We start from the raw sequence: 21799 nt of genomic DNA on the forward strand, positions 1-21799 counted from the left end.
CCTGCTGCTCCTTTATCCTCTCGTCTTTTGCCCACGTTCGCTCCCGCTTTGAACCCCACGAACCAGCTCCTTCGCACCCACGTCGTGTTGACGTCTGTGCTGCTGCTCACGTCTCTCTCTCCCGATTTCTGGTTTTGGGCAGCAGCTTTGGGCTGCTGCTGTTTCTTCTTCTTTTTTTTATTTTTTTCATGGGCTGCAGTTGTGGGCAGCAAACTTGGGCTGCTGTTTGGGCCACAAAAATAACACAAAATCAACACATTTTCAACTTAAATAGTCTCTAGAAGTTAAATTAAATTGACCCCTTTTAAGCATATATTTGTATAAATTTGGACTTATCAATTAGACTCGATGTTTATCATATGGGACATCTTTTCTCGTTTAGCCTCCATTAAGGAGGGTATGATAAAGAGTCTCGCATCTGCTACATTTAGACGGTTTCTCTGCAATATATGACTGAAACCCCATTTCTTCTCCCAAATGACTCTTTTGGAAAGTAATTCAATTTGGGGATTTCACATATTTTCACCGGAAAAAAAAAACAACGAAAAGATATGACATAAATGGATTACATTTTGGGTTTGGCAGGGTCGTTTTCTCGATCACCTGTGAATGAAAACGCCAGGGGACAAACAGCAATGTCGAACGTCATAATGGCCTTAAGGGTACTCGTGACACTCTTGTTCTTGATGCCGCTCTTTCGATACACTCCGGATCTAACATTGGCGGCAATCATCGTCACTGTCGTGATCGGTCTAATTGATTACCAAAGTGCATTTCGTCTTAGGAAAGTTGACAAACTCGATTTCTTGGCCTGCTTATCATCTTTCTTGGGTGTTCTATTTGTTTCGGTCCCCGTTGGCCTTGCAATTGCAGTAATTCTTCCATCTTTCTTCAATCACCAATCCCAAATCTTGAAATTGTTCTCTAAGAACCGTTTTGCATTATGTCTGTGCTTTATGGTTTACCGTTACATGTGACGCGACCAAATACGAACATTCTAGGAAACATTCCCGGCACTCAAATCTGTCGAGATCTTGATCGATACAAAGAAGCTCAAAGGGTGGCTTCGTTTGTTATACTCGGAGTCGAAGCTCCCATCTACTTCACCAACTCTACTTATCTGCAATAAAGGTTAGCGGTACGGCTTAGAATCCAACACAAAGCAAGCAACTTATGCCAAGATATAACCTTGAAGGCCAACTGCAAACGAAGGCTAGCCATTGGGCTCCTTCACTCGGGGGTTTATTTCAAATGAGACCAACATGTTTCGTGACACTTGTGAAACCACAAAATAACACAAACTTCATAGCACAACAATGTGAAGGTACAAAAAACATCAAATGAGGGCATATTAGTAATTTAGAATTTGTCTCGTTCATATTCCATCTTGTTATCTTGTTCCACCTATTTTGGTGGAACAAGAAAAAGCTTTTTTGTCCCACACCAAATGTGGAATAAGAAGTTCTTGTCATGTCCCATGTCGCGCCAAAAGTGGGACAATGAATTTTGTCCCGTCCAGATATGGACCCTTTCTACTTGATACATGTTGGAACCTCTATGAAGGTTTTTGTTTGGAGGGTTCTTTCATAGGGGGAAGGAACATGTTTTTTAATCGGGAGTGACAGGTTTAAAAAAACTTGGCTTTCTGCATGAAGCTCCCTCTTATAAGCTTAATGAATAAGCCATTTTCTATACAATTTATCCCCTATCGCCAGTCATGCATAGCTCCCAAATAAGTTGCGAGTCCCATTAAGCTCATTAAGCTTCTAAGAAATAGGCCCCAAGTTTTCAGCCTTTCAGTAGGCGTAAAAAACCGTCTCACATGGATAGAAAATTAGTGGGGTCCCTATAAGCTCAAAATTGTGGGCTACAAATAAAATACACCATGGTTTTAAGTTGATTTAAAGGTTATTGGGTCAGCCTGTTGCTTTGTTGTCAAGGGATGTTATAAATGCTATCAAAGTTGATCCTGGTAACATCAGGATAGTCAGGCATCGGAGTTAACGAGTCCCTAAACTCCCGCCCCCTGTGAGGTATTGTTATACTCATTTAACTGCTAACAAATAAAGCCTTACTTGTCAATAATGGTTGGAAGAAATCAATAGCAAGATCAAGATCAAGCTGATCATGGCTTCCACATCTTCTATGAGGGCTTCAGACAGTATTCAACCAGTGATCTTCTATGGACTATGAATAAGCCACTTTCTATAACATTAAGCCACTACCAAAGAGTCATTGAACTCATTAAACTGCCAACAAACAAAGCCTTACCTTTCAATAATGGTTGGAAGAAATCAACAGCAACATGAAGCTGATCATGGCTTCCACATCTTCTATGACGACTTCTGATAGCATTCAACCAGTTATCATCACCATTGCTTAGGATCATCCTTGTTACTATATTTTCTGTCACAAATCATCATAAACATCATAATTTGAGCCTTGGCCAGTGGCAAATAAATTGATCAGATTCACAAAATTGGCAAAACCATAATTTGCAATCTAATTCAGATAAGTTTTTCAAAATGCTCTAATTGAAATGCAAACGTACACAGATTTAAACAGAGAAATCGAAATTCTAAAAACAATCATACATCTGCTCAATGCTTCATATACACACAGATTCATCAGATGATTTGAAAACCAGAGTTTTGATGAATACCTTCTAAAAAAACGCCCAGGGCTACTCCCATTGGTGTTTCATTGATTTCGATCCCTAATTCAGCATAAGGAGGCGATAATCAATCAAAACCAAAAAAAAAGCTCTAAGAGATTGAAGTTCGAAACACTATCATATATCTGCACATATAAACACAGATTCAACAGATCATTTGAAAGCGGAAGTTTTGATGACTACCTCCTCAAAATACAGCCACAGCTGCCCTCATTGATTTCGAGCCCTAATTGGAGGCGATGATCAACCAAAATCAAATAAAAAAAGCTCAATAACCACAATGTAATAACCTCCTCAACCGATTCCACAGTCCACCATCATTAAGCTAGGGTTTCGGCGAAGACGATGGGAGGGAAAAAAATTTGGACCATTTCTCGATTTGTGCGTGTCATCCTTGCGCAGGGGCCATGCTAATCTTCTCTGTATCGTTCCAATTTTATCGGATGTCCCCGAAGGGACGATTGCTGTTGCTGAGCTCTGTCATATAAAGCAACCTGGAGCTGGTCTTCTTGTCGGTGTGGGACTAATCGACTTCAAAACCAACCAAATCGATTGCCTGTTATTTTATATATTCAACAATCAAATTATGAATATTTATTGTTTTTAAATTAAATTAATGAATTATTAAACCGTTGGTTTTTTTATTAATCAAATATATAACATAAATGGTTTAATTATTTTTTTATTTTTAATTAAATAAATAAAAGTAATATCTTTTATTGAAATAAGAAAAATTGCATAAAAAAATAATATACTTTAACTTGATTTCTATATTGGGTAAAGTACTTTCAAAACTTCCATTATGATACTTAAAATGTTAAAAAATTTAAACATTTAAGTATCTGGGTAATCGATTGAATCATTAACCGTTTATCATGTTGATGTGCCGAGTGATGTGGTATCTGGTTAATGCTTCAGCAAATAATACTGAGTTTTATACTACATCACTCGTCACATCAGCAAAGTAACCAGTTCATGCTTCAACCAAACTGTTATTTGAGTTCTCTTATTGTCTCATTATTTGAGGGTATTAAAACATTAGATCAATAATAAGACATCGTATAAATTTAGTTAAATGTTGCAATAAAAAATAAATTTTATTTCAAAATATTTGATATAATCGTAAACATTATTTTGAACCATTTGTAAGAGATGTAAAATGTGAAACATCATCTGATTATTCCCCGGTATATAAAAGGAGAAAGAGACTATGTCTATCTGAAATGGCACTTCAATACGTTAATTCCAAAGGAGGCAGGACATGGACAAAGTGTTGCACTGTCTCCGATCCTTTTAATCGCATTGATACCATGTGAATATATGTAAAAACAGATCATATTGCTTTCTAAAATAGCAACAATGCTTCAAAGCATCGAGCCCTTTTTAAAAAAAACATATCACCCCCTATAAAACTATTTAAAGCAGGGACATACCTACTTTCGTGGTATAGACGACGGAGGGTAAAAAAATTTAGGTTCGTGAAAATGCAACTGTATTAATTTGTTGTATGCTACTGTATGTATTTTGAAACTATAATGAAAACAAGTTTTATTTGGTAGAGTTGGTTTGCAAGGCTTTTATTCCACACCAGACTTAAGTTCGAATCGTATTAGTGTCGTTTTCTTAGTCAAATGGTGCCACCGATTGGAAAAAAATTCTGTATATTTGTTTTTTATAGTCAAACAATATCACTGTTTAAAAAAAAATCTGTAATTTTTTTTTATAATCAAATGATGTCATCGTTTGAAAAAAAAAATATAGATTCATTCCAGACTAAAAGCACGTTGAACTTTAGTAGATTAGTATCAAAAAATAGCAAAAGAAAATGAATATTCCAACATGTGGAAATGATATGAGACCGTGTCTAAGCAATATAGGATTCCCAAAAAAAAAGATTTATCCACAAATTTAAACATCACACACTTGATCATTGAAATATTTTTTAGAGTAAATTACGATTTTGTCCCTGGTGGTTTGTTAATAATTTTGTTTTTCATCCTTTTTGCAATTTTCGTCTCTATCGTTTGTAATTGATTGCTATTCTTGTCCATAGACTAATTCTTACTTTAAAGTGTAAGGGGCCGTTTACCAAATACTTACCTGGTAAGTGCTTACCGTTAAAATTTAACACTATTATTTACTTACCGAGTAAGATTTTAGTCCACCAAAACGACATCGCATGTAACAATTTACACGGTAAGTGCTTACTGTGGTAAAAGTCGTTACTCTCACTTACTAGGTAAGACTCTTGGTCTTTGTCTCGCTCTTACCGGGTAAGAATCTTGATATGTACCATATTCATCTGGTGAGGTAAACGGCCCCTAAAAGACCAAAATAGTAAAAAATTGTAAACCACAACGACTGAAACAACAATAAGTTGTAAATAATAAGAACAAAATTAACAATTAATTACAAACTATAGGGATGAAAACCACAATTTTTTAAACCAGATGGACGAAAATCATAATTTTTGACTAACCATAGGGACAAAAAACAGAATTTACTATAATTTATATTTTTGTCCCCGTGGTTTATAAATTACTATTTTCTTCACTATAGTTTCGAATGTATTACTATTTTCTTCCTTGGATGAAATCCAACCTTTAAGTATAATGGACAAAAAAACGTAACACAGGGACTAAAATCCTAATTTTTAACAAAGCATAGGGTAATAATGTAATTTATTTTAATTTTTATAAAATAATTATATGTCTAAGAGCTTTATTTCGAAACAGTTTCCATCAATTGGACCGCATAGCGCAGTGGATTAGCGTGTTTGACTTCGGATCAAAAGGTCGTGGGTTCGACTCCCACTGTGGTCGATTGTTTTTAATTCCTTTTTTGCACAACCGGTGAAATCTTTGCGTGTAAGTATAGGTGAATTTTGTGGCCTAAATAAAATTCTGTTTCTTATTAGTTTAAAACTCTTTTAATGGTTTTATATTTTGGTCTTCTAAATCATTCAACGTCCTAATTTTGTTGTAAATAATTATGTTATATTTCATTTTGTACTATATAATAAGAATTTTTTAATCATTCTGACTACTTAATCATTCAGTAATTGTCAAACATCCTCTTAATATTTCATAGAATCATGCAAATCGATCTTAAAATATGCATCGAACTTCTTATGAGGTAATTGTGAACTTCCAGAACAACTTACAAGCATTTACTAGTCTGTCATATGTTCTTTTAACGGAATTCCACCATTTTGAGGTATTTATAAGTTTTTGGGTTGATTTTAAAGAACTTTTTCGATTTCTTGGTTGACTTTGAAGAACTGTTTTGATTTTTTGGTTGATTCGAGGGTTTTTTCGGGTTTTTGGTTGACGTTTGTTTTATTTTCTAATATCACGGGGCGTCCTTCAAAATTTAACCGGTTTACATTTCGTACCTCATTAAAAATTATACTTAGGAAGATAAGTTGTGCTTGTGCACGGGACTCTGTTCGAGGCTTAATAGGCATGTCTTTGTCCCTGGCGACCATGAATCGTCTGGAGTCCTCATAAGCTAACATCCATCGCCACAAAGACTTTGGCATCACTTGGATTCAAACACATAGTAGATGAATTTTTTCACTACATCACCCTCGGGCTTAACCAATATGTCACAACCCAAGAAATTAAGCATACATCAAACTTGGTCATAAATAAATACATAAAACTCAATGAAAATTCATATTGATTATTAAAAAGCTCAATTTTTTCCCATTTGATGACTCTGGGCTACCCGCAAAACAGGTGGTCCCGGGTTCAAGTCCAATGAGAAATATAAATTCATTTGTGGCTACATAGGTTCAAATGCAGTGATTTTGGACTACCCGCAAAGCAAATGGTCATCCTAAGATTAGTCGGCTCGCATAACCGATTTAATATCTAGGTTAATAAAAAAATCTCGTTTGAGGGTAAGATTGTCTTTTTGTTTATTAAATTCATTGCTCTCCGTTTTTTTAATTATGGAAGATATATATGAATTACCACATTTACCCTTTTTTCCCATAAAGTTTCCTATTAATTTTTCGAGGAATCGTCTTTGTTTCAAAGCTAAGCATGTTTTATTTATCGTGTGATTTCAATGAAGTCAAAGTTCTAATCATTTAAATAGTTGATGACGTTACCACTCATTTACAACATCTTCAATTAAATTTATCGATATTTATCCAAAATTTAATCCGATAACTGTTTACTGGTAAAAGCCAAAACTTTAACTTACGTTATTTTTTCGAGATCTTTTCCTTATTAACCTGGATATTTAACCCGCTATGCGAGCCGATTAATTTCAGGACGACCACCTGCTTTGTGGGTGGTCCGGAGTCACCGCATTTGAACCTCTGTGGCCATAATGGATTTGTTTTTCCTCCTTGGATTTGAACTTAGAACCTTCAGACACTTTTGAAATTTGCAGCCAAGCTCAAACCAATCAAACACTACCTTTATGGTTCGAGACTTTTTACAAAGAAAAGGAAACGAGGGGGGAAAAAAGAGAAAAGTGACTAAAAACTATTTTAGGATAAAAAGGAAAAGAAACGGAAAGAAAATAACAATAAGTTTCCTCTTATATTTTAAAAGAAAGTTATGGAAGAAACTTATTATTATTTGCAAATTGTATGAAAAAATAACGTATTTTAACTTGATTCCGATTTTGGATAACGTACTTTCAAAACTTTCATTTTGATATCTAATATGTAAAGTTTTAAGCATTTAAGTACCCAAATAACCGATTGAAGCATTAACCGGTTACCATTTTGATGTGACGAGTGATGTGGGTCTCAGTATTATTTGATGAAACATTAACTGGTACCACATCACTCGCCACGTCAACATGTTAATTGATTTATACTTCAACCGGTTACTCGAGTACTTAAATGTTTAAAATTTTACATCTTAGGTACCAAAATGAAAGTTTTCGAAAGTATGTTACTCAAATAGGAATCAAATCCATTTCTCTTCATTTCTCTTCTAAATGAGTTTATAGAATACCGATTTTTTTTTACTTCTCTCCCTTTTCCCTCGTTTATTTTCCTATTTTTACTCCAAACGTTTCCTTCAAAATGTGGGTGGAAAGAGAAGGAAATCGAAGAGATTAAAATCATTTAAAAGTTTATCAAAATTGCAAAATGAAGGTGACGTTTGTTTTCTAAGAGATGGTGAAGTCTGATGTTTGATTTTACTTCTGATATATAAGAGGTGGTCATGAAGTCTGAAATCTGAATCAATCAATGATATATTTTAAATGTGTATTTGTAAAAATGACATATTTCCTTCATTTCTCTCATGTTCAAAAACATGAAAAGCAATTGTTCTTTCTTTTCATTTGTTTCCTTTTCGAGAATACAATTAAAAAAAGATCTTCCGTTCGTTTCTTTTCCATCTATCTGTTTTCTTTTCTCGCCAAATTAGAGAACACATTGTTACTTGCCCAGAAAAACGGTATCGTTTGCAACAATTTCGTTGATTTTATAACATAAAATTTTCGTTACTTCCAACAACTATTTAAAAAAAATAGTTACGAGAACCTGGATAACAAATAACGGAGATTCGTCTTTTTTTGGTTTTAGTTTCTATACTCTTACAAATAAAGTGTTCTTTGTATATTGATACAATGTTTCACAAATTGCAAAGACAACTAGGGTTATTTGTTTACCTCTTAATAATTCAATTAAGAGGCAGTATCTGAATCGTTAAGAGGTGAATCTTGTTTGACAAAAAAAATATCTCTTAATGATTCTAAAACTCTCTGAATGAATTTGTATCTTGAACCACCCTTAACCGTCTAGCACCATAATTTCATTTTGAATAATTACCAAACAATTATATTTCATTTTACACTGCATTATAAGAGTCTCTTAATCATTCTGAACACTTAATCAACCACCCAATTCAGCAATTATCAATCAGTCTCTAATGCACATTTTCAAGACTTCAAAGATGATAAAACAATAAACTTGAGAAAAATCTGTTTTGGAGAGAGTGATTTTGTTAAGTATCATCTGATTAATAAATAACGACAATAATAGATGTATGTTTTTTATGAATAGATTTACGACATTTCTCCAAGTGAATTTGATATGTACGTTCATGCGAAAGACATGAAACAACCGTTCAATAAAATAAGTCGTACAAATAATTAGGACAAAACTAACACAGATAAGCTTGATTTCATTATAAACGTACATGCTCACATACAACAATTCATGTGCTCGAGTTTTTTTACACGTTCAACTTTCGTCTAACTTTTAGTATGGTGACCGAATTTTTAATAATGGAGAAATTACATGAAAAAGTAATGTAATTTAACTGGATTCCTATTTTAGGTAATGTACTTTTGAAACTTCCATTTTGGTACATAATATGCACGGTTTTAAACATTTAAGTATCTGAGTAACCGGTTGAATACTAATTTTAGATTAAAAAAAAAAATCAATGTTACTAACCAAGTCGGCAAATAATACTGAGTCGGATACCACATCAGCATAATAATCGGTTAATGATTCAACCGGTTATCCGAGTACTTAAATGCTTAAAACTTTACATCTTATGTACCAAAATAAAAGTTTTGAAAGTGCGTTACTCAAAATAAGAATCAAGTTAAATTTTGAAAAGTGCGTTAATCATTCAAAATGAACAATTTTAATGATTTTTTCATTAAAATTTTAAGGACTAAACCATTCAAAATGAAAAAGCTGGTCAAGTTTTTCTTGTACTTTTCCTTACTATTTAAGAGTAGATTTGAGAATATAGTTGATATTTCTTAAACAAAAACGTTATCTAAGACAAATAAAAATAAAAATAAAAAACACTTATTTTGTGACGAAATGAGTATAATAAAAGTTGTATAAATAGCAAAAAAATTGTAAAATTAAGGGACCGTTTACCAAACGGTTACTCGGGTAAGTGAACACCAAGTCACATTATCTTACTGGATGAATATGGTAAGAACTAAGAATCTTACCAGGTAAGAGGGAGATAATGACCAAGAGTCTTACCTGGTAAGTGAGAGCGACGACTCTTATCACGGTAAGTGCTTATCGGGTAAATTGTTACATACGATACTGTTTTAATGGACTATAGTATTACCCGATAAATAAATGATAGTGTTGAATTTTACATAAATGTTTATGGATAAGCATTTGGTAAACGACCCCTAAATTATTTTAAAACATGGCCATTTAATTAAATTATAAATAACAAAATCAAATTTGGGTTAAATACATTTAATTGGCTACAACTGGTCCCGGGTCAAGGCCAATCTGGACCATCCATAGTAGGAGGTCCTACATCATGCGGGTGGGGCCCCGGTACAACACTGCACTCTCGGCGTATTTTAGCAGCATCTCTGCTACGGTATCTTCAGGTAATCTATGCCCGATTCACTCCGTCCACTTTCTCTCATTCTTTTGTATATCCCAACCCTAATTTTTTCACCACAATCTAAAAGCTGTATGAATTCCTTCTGTTTCATCTCATTTATTTGATACGAAGGTTGGGTTTCAATCATCTTAATCAGGGTTTTGATGATCCTTTATCGCCGTGAATTCGAGATCTCTCCGTGGAAATTCGTATGCTAAAGGTAAAAAACAATCCTTTCTGTTTTGTTTCAAGTAACTGAAAATTAATGGTATTTTGATTATTTAGCATCGAGAATTTTTCGTTTTTGTTACTATAATTGGAAGTTTGGTTATTTCGAGTGAAGATTGTCGTTTATCACTTGTAATTTGGAGTTAGGGACTGAATTTGATTGTTGTAATTGTTTACTGATTCTGATTATTTAGCATCAATAGACTAATTTCCATCAAGATTTTTTCGTTTTTGTTACTATAACTGGAAGTGTAATTATTTCGAGTGAAGATTATTGTTTATCTCTTGTAATTTGAAATTAGGGATTGAATTTGATTGTTGTAAATATGTGTTTTTGATAGGTTGGAGAATTGTGAATGATTTGGGGGATTTTATGGAAGAAATTATGATATTTTCTTAGAATCAAGTGCTGGGTTTGATCTTTTGGAAATTGGAGACTTAAATTTTCATCTGGTGCGTCATGATGGATGAAACTGAGGGGGAATCGAGGTATCCGGCGAATTACGGTGTGAATCAAGGTTTCGGGTCGACCCAACGACCCAAAGCTTCTGTTCGTAATGTACCTCATCCTCATTCTCAGGAGATTGCCGATAATTATGTTGATGAGGACGAGGAAGAATTAGAAGAAGATGAAGAAGAACAAGAAGTTGATGGTGGTGATGATGAAATGAATGGTGGTATTCATCAGAATGGAGATGATGATGATGATGATGATGATACGGAAGAAGATGATGATGGTGAAAACCATAGTAGAAGTGACAATTTTAACCTTCATAGGCATCCCAAGAAGCGGAAATTAAAGAGCTTGTTATCTAGTTTCGAATTCGCACCTCGACTGCCTTTACCACCACCACGACCACCACAACCACTACAACCATCACCGGCTGCCGCTTCAGCCACTAAGCCCTCCTTTGGTGGAAGAAACACTCTTACAGACTGGAGCGAACACGAGACGTTTGTTCTCCTTGAGGCCTGGGGCGAAAGGTTTGTTCAACGCGGAAGAAAAAGCCTTCGGTCAGAAGAATGGCAAGAAGTTGCAGACAAGGTTTCACAGGAATCCAAGATCGAAAGAACAGATACCCAATGTAGAAACCGCTTAGATACATTGAAAAAAAAGTATAAAAAGGAGAAATCTTTGTTAGGGAGCAGCAGGAATCAAACTACCAAATGGGTATATTTCAAGAAAATGGATATGTTAATGTCATCAACAATCCAACAAGCAGGGCTTTCTTGTGGAGTCGATTCCGGCGAATATGTTTTCATGAATCCAACTGTGTATCTAAATCATGCAAATGGATTGGATGAAATGAGGGATAGCCCCGGAAACACGGATTCTCAGGAGGGTGATGACGATTCCGATCCTCTGCCATTAAAGAGGTCAAAAGAAAAAGGGGATGGAATCAATGGAGGTTCATTCAGATTGCTTGCAGACTCCATTAACAAGTTCAGTGAGATATATGAGAAGATTGAAAATGGCAAAAGAAAGCAGATGGTGGAATTGGAGAAGATGAGAATGGAATTCCATAGAGAGTTGGAATCACAGAAGAGGGAGATACTTGATAGAGCAAGAGATGAGATTGCAAAAATCAGAGGAGGAGATTATGAAGAGAATGATTCTGCAGAGAACATTAGTGGGTAAAAACCATCTCCTTTTTAACAAGATCTCTTTAAAAATTTACTGTTGACTTTTAACTTATTACTGTTGTATAATATCTGGGTTACAACAGCCTTGCTTCTTATTTTTTAAGACAATAAATCCTAGTTTAATTTTGGGAAAAACGCAACGAAATTTGTCTTTAAGGGTCGTTTGTCAAATGCTTACCCGATAAGTCTTACCGGGTGTCACTTTTTTTTACCGGTGTACCGAGAACATTATTTGGAAAAGACATAGCAAGGAACGGAAGCTTACCCAGTAAGTGAGGGTGAAGACTCTTATCCCATTAGCTTACTGGGTAAGAGACGGTTTCTAACGGTCTATTTTGATGGTGGATAATATTACCTGATAAGGTAAGTGTAAGCGAGGATGATTGACTCTTGCCGGTAAATGTTTGGTAAATGATCCCTTAATTTGTGGATTGTGTAACAAAGGAATTTTTTTGTCAACCAACGTAACGAGGTTTCTATTTTGCACCCATGTTGACCGGTAATGTGCTGATCTTGTAACATTTGATGACCTCGATACCCGTCTATTTTTGGCAAAGGGGATGATAAATTTGACATTCATGTTATCAAATGTTACATTAAATTGGAAAATTTTGAAACTATGTTACTTTGATTGAGAAATTTTGGTATTTTGTTAAATTAAATAGGAAAATTTAAAACTTTCTTATGTGGATTGAGAAAAAAAATGTTTGATACCAATTTGGGTTAACGTACTTTCAAAACTTTCATTTTGGTACCTAAAATGTAAAGTTTTAAATATTTTAGTACTTGGATAACCGGTTGAAGACTAATTTTAGATTAAAAAAAATTCATGTCTCTAACCACGTCAGCAAATAATATTGAGTTTGATATCATATCATTCGCCACATCAGCATAATAACTGGTTAATGCTTCAAACGGTTACTAGGATACTCAAATTTTTATAACTTTACATTTTAGATACCAAAATAGAAGTTTTGAAGCTACGTTACACCTATGTTGACCGGTAATTGTTGATATTGTAACATTTGATGACCTTGATACCCGTCTATTTATGGCAAAGTGGACTATAAATTTGACATTCATGTCATCAAATGTTGCATTAAATTGGAAAATTTTGAAACTTTCTTATATGTGGGTTGAGAAAAAAAAAATGTTTGTTACACAAAATAGAACTAAGACAAATTTTGTTAAATTTTGATGCATTTTACTCAACACGACAACATTTTTTTCGTTTGTTCGACAATAACAGTTGGAAAGATCATGTTGAAAGACCTGAGGGACGGTTTACCAAACGTATATTGGGTAAGCACTTAATGGGTGTCGGTTACCTTATCGGATCCATGACAATGACCAATAATTATACCCAGTAAGAGGTATAATAAAGACCACGAATCTTACCATGTAAATGAGGGAGAAGACGCTTACCAATTTTGTATGATGAAAATGTTCCCCATTAAAGTAAGCAAGAGTGATGACTCTTACTGATAAACATTTAATAAACGACCCCTTACCTTTTGCAACTTTGAGAAACCTTGATGTACTTGGTATTTATATTAAACATATTTGGGGTCAAGGTAGCCCCATCTTACCCATGTAACCTCTCCATGAAGAAAATGCCACAAAATACTAAGGAGTCGTTTACCAAACGTTTAACGGGGTAAGAATTTATCGGCAACATTTAATACTATCACTTACTTATCGAGTAAGATTTTAGTCTACAAAACTGATATCGTATATAATAATTTATCCGGTAAGAGCTAATCGTGGTAAAAGTCGTCGTCCTCACTTACCGGGTAAGACTTTAGGTCCTTGTCTTCGCTTTTACCGGGTAAGATTATTGGTTCTTCCCATATTTATCAAGTAAGATAATGTAACTTGATAAACACTCACTGGGTAAGTGTTTGGTAAACGACCCCTAAAATATCCTTTTTTTTAACCATAGATATTTGAGTCAACTTGCATACAGCTCGACTAATCCCATTGATGTCTATGATAATTGTCAAAAAAAATCCTCAATGGCCCTGTGGAGTCTAGAACTGGCGACCCATGGGAAGGAACTGACCCATGGAAAGACCTTATCTTTATTTGTCAATTGATCTGACCCTCGAGGTTAAGACATCCATTTCGAACCCTACCAAAACTGAGGAACTTTGGAAAATGAAGTACCATGTGGGTTTAAAGGATGAACGACGTATGAAGGCTAATCTCAAACGAATTTAAGCCATTCTGTTGTGGATATGGAGATCGGGAAAGACGAAAGGGAAATTTATATTATCGTATGGAGGTACTCTTCAAGTCGAACATAACGAAGGAAATTTTGCTGAATGAATCCTATCAACGAGGCCCTAACTACGGGAAAAACAAAATACAAGTTATACAACAAAGTTGTATTTGAAGATTTCATGGAGACGTTTGGTTTGATGAAATGATTTTGAGGAATTTCGATTTCGAGGAAGGATTTGGAATCTATGGTGTGTTTGGTTTATAGGATTTGGAATGAAATAAAATTTCATTATTTATATATAATTTATAAAATTAAATTATAAAAATAATTAAATTGTCTTTTATTAATTAATTATTAGAAAACAAATGTTTTTAATATAATTTAAAACATTATTACAAATAAATAATATAAAAGCTCCTGAAATACCAACTATACCCTTAAGATTTCTAAATTCAATGTTGGTAAGATTTGATTCTTGTACTTTAATTCCAGACATCACAAACCAAATGGGCCCTAAATATAGAACCACCTTGAAATCAAAGAGTTTGTCTACAAGATTCAAAGCTAATTAAGTGACTAACATAACTAAATATTGAAGAAGGAAAGGGGATTTTTTTTGGGTAAATTGCATGAAAAAATAACGTATTTTAACTTGATTCATATTTTGAGTAACATATTTTCAAAACTTTCATTTTGGTACCTAAGATGTAAAATTTTATACATTTAAGTATCTGGACAACCGGTTGAAGACTAATTTAGATTAAAAAGAATTCGTGTCACTAACCACGTCAGCAAATAATATTGAGTTTGATAACCGATTAATGATTCAAACGGTTACTCGGGTACTCAAATGTTTATAACTTTACATCTTAGGTACCAAAATGGAAGTTTTGAAACTACGTTACACAAAATAGGAATTAAATTAAAGTACGTTACATTTTCATGCAATTTACCTTTTTTTTTCTTTCTAGTAAGGGGTGCCTTTACTCAATAAACCTAAAGATTTTCATGTGTAACAAGAAAAGTACTGGTTACACCCTAATGTGTATCAGTTGATCTTCTACCTTATGCTCGATGCCTGTTACTTTGTAAGAAAATGTTGCATTTATTTTTTGACATTTTAACATGAAGTAAATGTTTCAAGAGTGTTTAGTTGTCGGGGTATTGCATTTTGAAAAATTAAAATAAGAATTAGTCCCACAATCATTATGGGGAGGAAAACTCAACTTTTATAGCGGTGGATGGTGGGTGGTAGAGATGCATAAATAATCCGAGTCTGAAACCTCCCCGAAAAATGACGATAGTACCAAGCCCGGACCCAGGTCCATGCCAAGGTTTAAAAGCCCGGTCAAGCTTGAACAAGCTAAAAAAATCCTGACACTAGGAAGCCCGGGATCAGGGCCATGCCAAGGTTTAAAAGCCTGACACTAGAAAGCTCGGTTTCAGGACTATGTCAGGGTTTAAAAGTCTGTTCAAGCTTCGATTTTTCATACCAAAACTTTGTTGGCCTGGGTTAAAAAGTTCGGTGTCTTTATTAATTACTGAAATAAGTATTCGGAAGGCTGGACCCAACTTATAGGTTGTTTGTTTACCTCTTAATAGTTTCATTAAGAGACATACTCTGAATCTTGTTTGGCAAAAAAAAAATATGCTGCTTAAAGTTTCTAAAATCTTCTGAATGATTTTGTATTCTCATCAACTATTCAGCGCCCTAATTTCAGCTAAACAATTACCAAATAATTGTATTTTATTTTACATTATATTATAAAAGTCTCTTAATCATTATACACTAAACTATTCAGCAACTACCAAACATTACTTTAGATGGTTTGGGGATTGTTTGTTTCTTAATTTAGATATCACACTTAACAAAGGATAAGTAAATATATGCATAAATTTAGTATCAAATAGTCAGGATGGCCGAGTGGTCTAAGGCGCCAGACTCAAGTTCTGGTTCTCGCAAGAGAGCGTGGGTTCAAATCCCACTTCTGACAGACGAATTTTTTTTCAATTACAAAAGCTTTTCGGTAATTTGATTCAAAGTCATCCAAAAAATTTACAATGGCGCCAGTCGATCATCAAATTGTGATCATAATTTTCAACATTTAACTTTCAATTCATCATATTCATCTTCAGCTTCTCACTCTCATCTTCTACACACAAATCATTCCCTCATCGCCAAGAACAACGGTATACATCTCCTGTTTATCTTCTTCTTTTTGTTAATTTTGTAGCTCATTTGATTAGGTTTATCGACATTCAGATGGCAAATCTGTATGAAGAAATCATTGTTATTGGAGAATCAATCACCATTTTTGTGACATTGGATCGAATCGACACTGAATCTCATCAATTTTGTTGCTAATGTAGAGAAATTTTACCGACTTAATTTACTCACCATTTGCTTCTGTGGATGAATCATTAATGCGGTTGAATTTGCAACGCTACACATCTCCTATAATCGGTTTTTCTTTTAATTTGCATCGGATTTGATTATTTGATGAACGCACTTCACCAATGAGCTTGATTAGGTTTTATGGACATCCAGGTAGCAAATCTGTATGAAGAAATCATTGTTTTAGAACAAACAGTCGCGATTTTATGATATTGGATCGAATCGATACCGAATCTCATAAATTTTGTTGCCAAGTTTTAGATAAAATGCATTTACATTTGCATCTGAGGATGAATCATTAATGGGGCTGAATTTGCAACGCTACACATCTCCTATCATCGGTTTTTCGTTTAATTTGCATCTGATTTGATTATTTGATGATCGCTCTTCACCAATGAGCTTAATTAGGTTTTATGGACAACGAGTTAGCAAATCCGTATGAACAAACCATTGTTATTGAACAACAGTCGCCATTTTGTGATATTGGATCGGATTGACACTGAATGTCATATTTTATTGCCAATTGTTAGAGAAAATGCATTTGAATAAGAGGATGAAACATTAATGGGGTTGAATTCGCAGCGCTACACATCTCCTATCATCGGTTTTTTGTTTAATTTGCATCTGATTTGATGAACGCACTTCACCAATGAGCTTAATTAGGCTATATGGGCATCGAGGTAGCAAATCTGAATGAACAAAATCATTGTTATTAATCAATGAACATGCGCCATTTTGTGACAGTCGACTGAATCGGCACTGAATTTCATAAATTTTGTTGAGAAAATTTATTGCCTTAGACTGTGCTCACCGTTTTGTATAATGAATCATTAATGCAGTTGGTGTATCTAGGTGAGTGGCTGACCGCTCGTGAGACATGCATCAACCACTTGGACAAGGTAAGATTCAACCTGTTATATACTTATACATTGATGATGTTGGTGATTTTAGTTTCATCAAATATTTTATTGTAATTATGATTTATTAGGGATAGACTAGGTGATAGGGCAAAAATAACGAGTTAGAAGTAAAAAATGTTCCTTTAAGATGCGTTTGGTGCGCAGACAGGACATGACATGACAGAACATGACAGCTGTTCATCGTTTGGTAAGACATGATAGGACATGATAGAATTGGTTAAAATGACCAATTTACATCCGGTGAGCTGTTTAGTGTTTTTTTCACTAAATAATAGATATAAATGTTTACAAATACTATTTAAAAATAGGGCAAATTGCACGAAAAAGTAACATACTTTAACTTGATTCCTATTTTAGGTAACGTACTTTCAAAACTTTCATTTTGGTACCTAAGATGTAAAGTTTTAAACATTTAAGTACCCGGGTAACTGGTTGAAATATTAACCGATTATCATGCTGATATGGCGAGTGATGTGGTATCAAACTCGGTATTATTTGCTGACGTGATCAGTGATGTGGATTTTTTAAAATCTAAAATTAGTCTTTTTTTTAGTCTAAAATTAGTCTTTCCGGGTTACCCGGGTACTTAAACGTTTACAACTTTACATCTTAGGTACCAAAATGAAAGTTTTGAAAGTACGTTACCCAAAATAGGAATCAAGTTAAAATACGTTACTTTTTCATGCAATTTGCCCTTAAAAATACCAAAAAAATTCTAAAATAAATCTTAATTAAAAACTCACATTCATAAATCAAAAGATTTAAACATCATATTCAGCAACAAAAATTGAAATGTTTACCAAAAGACCTAAACACAATTAGATGGTTCCGATCCATTCTACATAAAAAAAAATGAGATGTAGTCACTATAAAATGTTCCAACTATATTCATCAATATGCATCTATTCTACATAAAACAGTAAGAAAAGGCATCTATTCTAGATAAAAAAAAAAGTTGATTTACATCAATCAACAAACAATAAACAAACTAGAGCAAAGCCGAACGAAGTAAAGAAAAGTTTCAAATACAAAGTAGAACAAAATTCATAAACAAACTAGAGCAAAATTCATATTCCATGACAGCTAAAAAAGCTGATTTACATCAATCAACAAACAATTCAGTTAAACAATTCAGTTAAACAATTCAGCTAAAAAAGCTGATTTACAGAGGGTGTTTGAGTTCCTCAAACTAAGAAAATGCGATTTAGGGTTCAAGCAAACAAGAAATCGGTTCAAGCAAAAAAAATCGAGATGAAGCAATCGTGTACCTGAGTATGGAGAGAGGAGAACTCGCCGATTTAGGTAGAAGTCGCCGATTTAGTAGTTGCCGATTGATGAGAAGTCGTCGCCGATTGATGTGAAGTCGTCGCCGATTGATGTGAAGTCGTCGCCGATTGATGTGAAGAAGCGATGGAGGCTACGGGAAAAAGGCCGATTTAGTAGTCGCCGATTGAATAGAAATCGTCGCCGATTGATGTGAAGAAGCGATGGAGGCTAGGGGAAAAGGATGTGGGGAAGAAAGGAAGCGATGGAGGCTACGGGGAATGGGTAGTGTGGTAAAAAAGTTTGTGTTCCACTTAGTTCTAGGGGGGTAAGGGTGAACAACCGTGTCCCACCCTTGTCCTACTTAGTTCTACTTAGTTCCACATTAAGCCACACCAAACGTAGGACAAATGTATTATGTCCTGTCCTGTCCCACCTTGTCCAGCGCACCAAACACACCCTTATCACCTTAGATTGTTAATTTGTTATAAAAACAAGGTCTTATGAAAGTGATTAATTAGGAATTTGAAGTTTTTGAAATTCAAAAAAGGTTAGAAACTTAAGGCCTGTTTGTTAGCAGCTTAATGAGTTTAATCGGACTCACACAACTTATTCAATCACCTACATATGATTGTTTGGTAGTGGCTTAATGATATAAAAAATGACTGATTCAATAATCTTCTAGGTGGAGCTTTACGTAGAAAGTCGAGATTTTTCCAAACCCATCCCTCACAATTAAAAGATATGTTCCTTCTGTCTACGAAAAAACACTCTAAACAAAAACCTTCCTAATCTATACATACATATTAATCCATACAAACAACTTTATTCATAAGTATGGAATCATAAGCTCCGAATCTGCATCAGAAAGCTTCTGATTGAGAAGGGTTCTGGTAGAGCTTCTGAGCCAGCCTCCGATCTGTTTCAGCTTTATCCACAAGCAGTTGGTTACTAATTGTCCAACTACCCAGTAACCCTCAATCTCTCTTACAAGTATATAAAACATTATACAGGGTGTGATAGACTCGAGTTTTCTGCCGTAAGAACAAAAGAGACTTCTCAGATTATCCCATACTAATTTCGTAAAATCTAAAGCATAAAAGGGCCAAAATATAATATTTAGAAAGTATAATATATACATGATCCTAGAATTATTCAAGTAATTGTAATCACGAAACATAATTGTCAACAGATGATTGGTGAAAGATAGGGGGATTATTGAATTAGGTAGTTTTTGTCAGTGGGTATGAATTGAATGAGATGGGACCAATCTGAGAGAGTATTCAGCGCAGACCATGAAAGTAGCAATTGCTCAGTTTTCGTCTTTGAGCCACATGCTTAGCTGCAATGTTTCTTGGACCATTCTTGTCTTTGCAGGGTGGCACCCATTCTAAGGTCCTTCTACTAAGTACCTAATTACCTATTCATTCTGAATATTGCTTTTGACCTTTTTCTTTCCTTTCTATATGAAAAGGAAACTATACCAGTCTAAGAGAGGAACCAATTACACATCTTGGAAAAAGAACAAACAACATCCATGATCATAACTAAAACCAATTTCTCCAGAAAATTTCAAACAATTGGAGATTTGAATGGTCAGATAATCCATCCTTATCATGTCTAGAAATGATCTTTACCCATAGAATACATAGTCTCTATTGAATTGTCCTAGCTGTAAGGAGGTGGGAGTTCATAACTCATGTCTTCTTTTTGTTAACCGTTGTTGTCCGGGTTAGCATGCCTACACCTCGACTAATCTCAGGGGTCCTAGAGAACAACTACGAAAATCCTCAGTGTCCTTGCAGGACTTGAACCGATGACCTTTTCGGAAAATTCCCAAAGACCCAAGTCTTATTGCCAATTGAGCTAACCCCAAACCTTAATGAGTTCGAGTTTGGGCACCATCCACCTGCCTTTAGGATTATGTGATTTTCCTCCCACATGATCCATGGAACCGGTGTGATGGGGTGCGTTCCAGATGGCGATTTATACCTTTTTTAATAGTAGTACCAGTGGCAGACCTATGATTTTCGCCAAGCTGGTGTACCTTTAATGTGGATCAAAGGCCTGCAAAGTAGTCGCCTGGTGTTCTTTACAGAATTCCTCCGTTTCACGGATTTTTAAGTTTTTCTAGTCTATTTTGAAGCACTTTTTCGGGTTTTTGGTTGATTTCGAGGGATTTTTCAGTTTTTTGGTTGATGTCCCTTGTATTTTCTAGGACCCTCAAAATTTATTCGACACCTTTTACACTCCAAAAGAAATTGTACATAAAAAAATCGATCGATCGACTCGCTGGGACCTTCACAGGTCCACCCCTACATAGAACACATACCATTTGCCATCTATTTTAGTCTTTCACTCTTCTGGTTTGCTCTCTTTAAACATAAGATGCCATATTCAATAGATTCAACAATCCTATTCTTTTAAGCTATCCAAAAATTGTGAAATTTTCTTTTGGGTAAGAACTCAGTTCTCGGCATTTTCTCTTAACTAAGGTTTCAATGTAAACATCGTATTTTTCCCCACTAGTAACCCCTACAGAATAGCATTTCCGTTATCGGTCTACTAGATTCTTCTAGATATTGTGTCACGTTTTTAAATACTTGGGGTGATAGTCATATACTCCAATTACACAATGCCATAGATTTCCCAATGACTTTAGCCCATTAAGAGGTTCAAGGTTACTCACCTGTCCATAGAACACATGATTTATGAACACGATGACCATTGCAATTGAACTAGATCGTTTGGACCAGAGGGTCGCGTGATACCCATTTGTAGAAGAGATCAATCCGGCCCCTACTGACAAAGAAAGTCAATATTTTCAGATGCTGACTATTTTGACTAATGGTTTCGTAATATTGGGGTCCGGAACTTGTTTGTAATGACTAATCCCAGACATTATTGCCAATGACCTAATCCCATTTTTACCATTTAACATTTTCATTTTAAATCCACCTCATTCATGTAAAGACATTATCAACAATACCAAGAAATAAGACAGGAAAATGATAAAAGAACAAAAAAACACAAAACAATTGTTATTGACCATTGACTTGAAAGCATTGACATTACATCTAAGTAGTACATCCTTCAATCAAA

At 34.6% G+C, this 21799-nt stretch overlaps 1 protein-coding gene, 1 long non-coding RNA gene and 3 other non-coding genes across 5 annotated transcripts; 3 read left to right on the forward strand and 2 right to left on the reverse strand.

Moving 5' to 3' along the window:
• Positions 1–528: 528 nt before the first annotated feature.
• Positions 529–3191, reverse strand: LOC112511623. The gene is made up of 4 exons (XR_003069109.1): positions 2858–3191; positions 2663–2716; positions 2272–2406; positions 529–1120 (listed from the first exon to the last, which is right to left on the reverse strand). It is a non-coding gene; the product is annotated as an uncharacterized LOC112511623 (long non-coding RNA).
• On the reverse strand, positions 3031–3133 carry LOC112511881. The gene has a single exon (XR_003069137.1). It is a non-coding gene; the product is annotated as a U6 spliceosomal RNA (small nuclear RNA).
• A 2231-nt stretch (positions 3192–5422) lies between the features above and the next one.
• TRNAR-UCG lies at positions 5423–5496 on the forward strand. The gene has a single exon. It is a non-coding gene; the product is annotated as a tRNA-Arg (tRNA).
• Positions 5497–10026: 4530 nt separating this feature from the next.
• LOC112511337 (trihelix transcription factor ASIL2-like) lies at positions 10027–12033 on the forward strand. Its single transcript, XM_025116927.1, has 2 exons — positions 10027–10243; positions 10593–12033. Exon 2 carries the CDS (start codon positions 10712–10714, stop codon positions 11888–11890), a length of 1179 nt encoding a protein of 392 aa, XP_024972695.1. The 5' UTR covers positions 10027–10243; positions 10593–10711; the 3' UTR covers positions 11891–12033.
• Positions 12034–16029: 3996 nt separating this feature from the next.
• On the forward strand, positions 16030–16113 carry TRNAL-CAA. The gene has a single exon. It is a non-coding gene; the product is annotated as a tRNA-Leu (tRNA).
• Positions 16114–21799: the final 5686 nt, after the last annotated feature.

Source organism: Cynara cardunculus, assembly GCF_001531365.2.
Source record: "Cynara cardunculus var. scolymus isolate 2C chromosome LG 4, CcrdV1, whole genome shotgun sequence".
NCBI classification, from domain to species: Eukaryota; Viridiplantae; Streptophyta; class Magnoliopsida; order Asterales; family Asteraceae; genus Cynara; species Cynara cardunculus.

Bases quoted from the DNA above. Each gene is read 5' to 3' on its own strand.
- LOC112511337 (XM_025116927.1), top strand. From the start codon at position 10,712: ATGATGGATGAAACTGAGGGGGAATCGAGGTATCCGGCGAATTACGGT.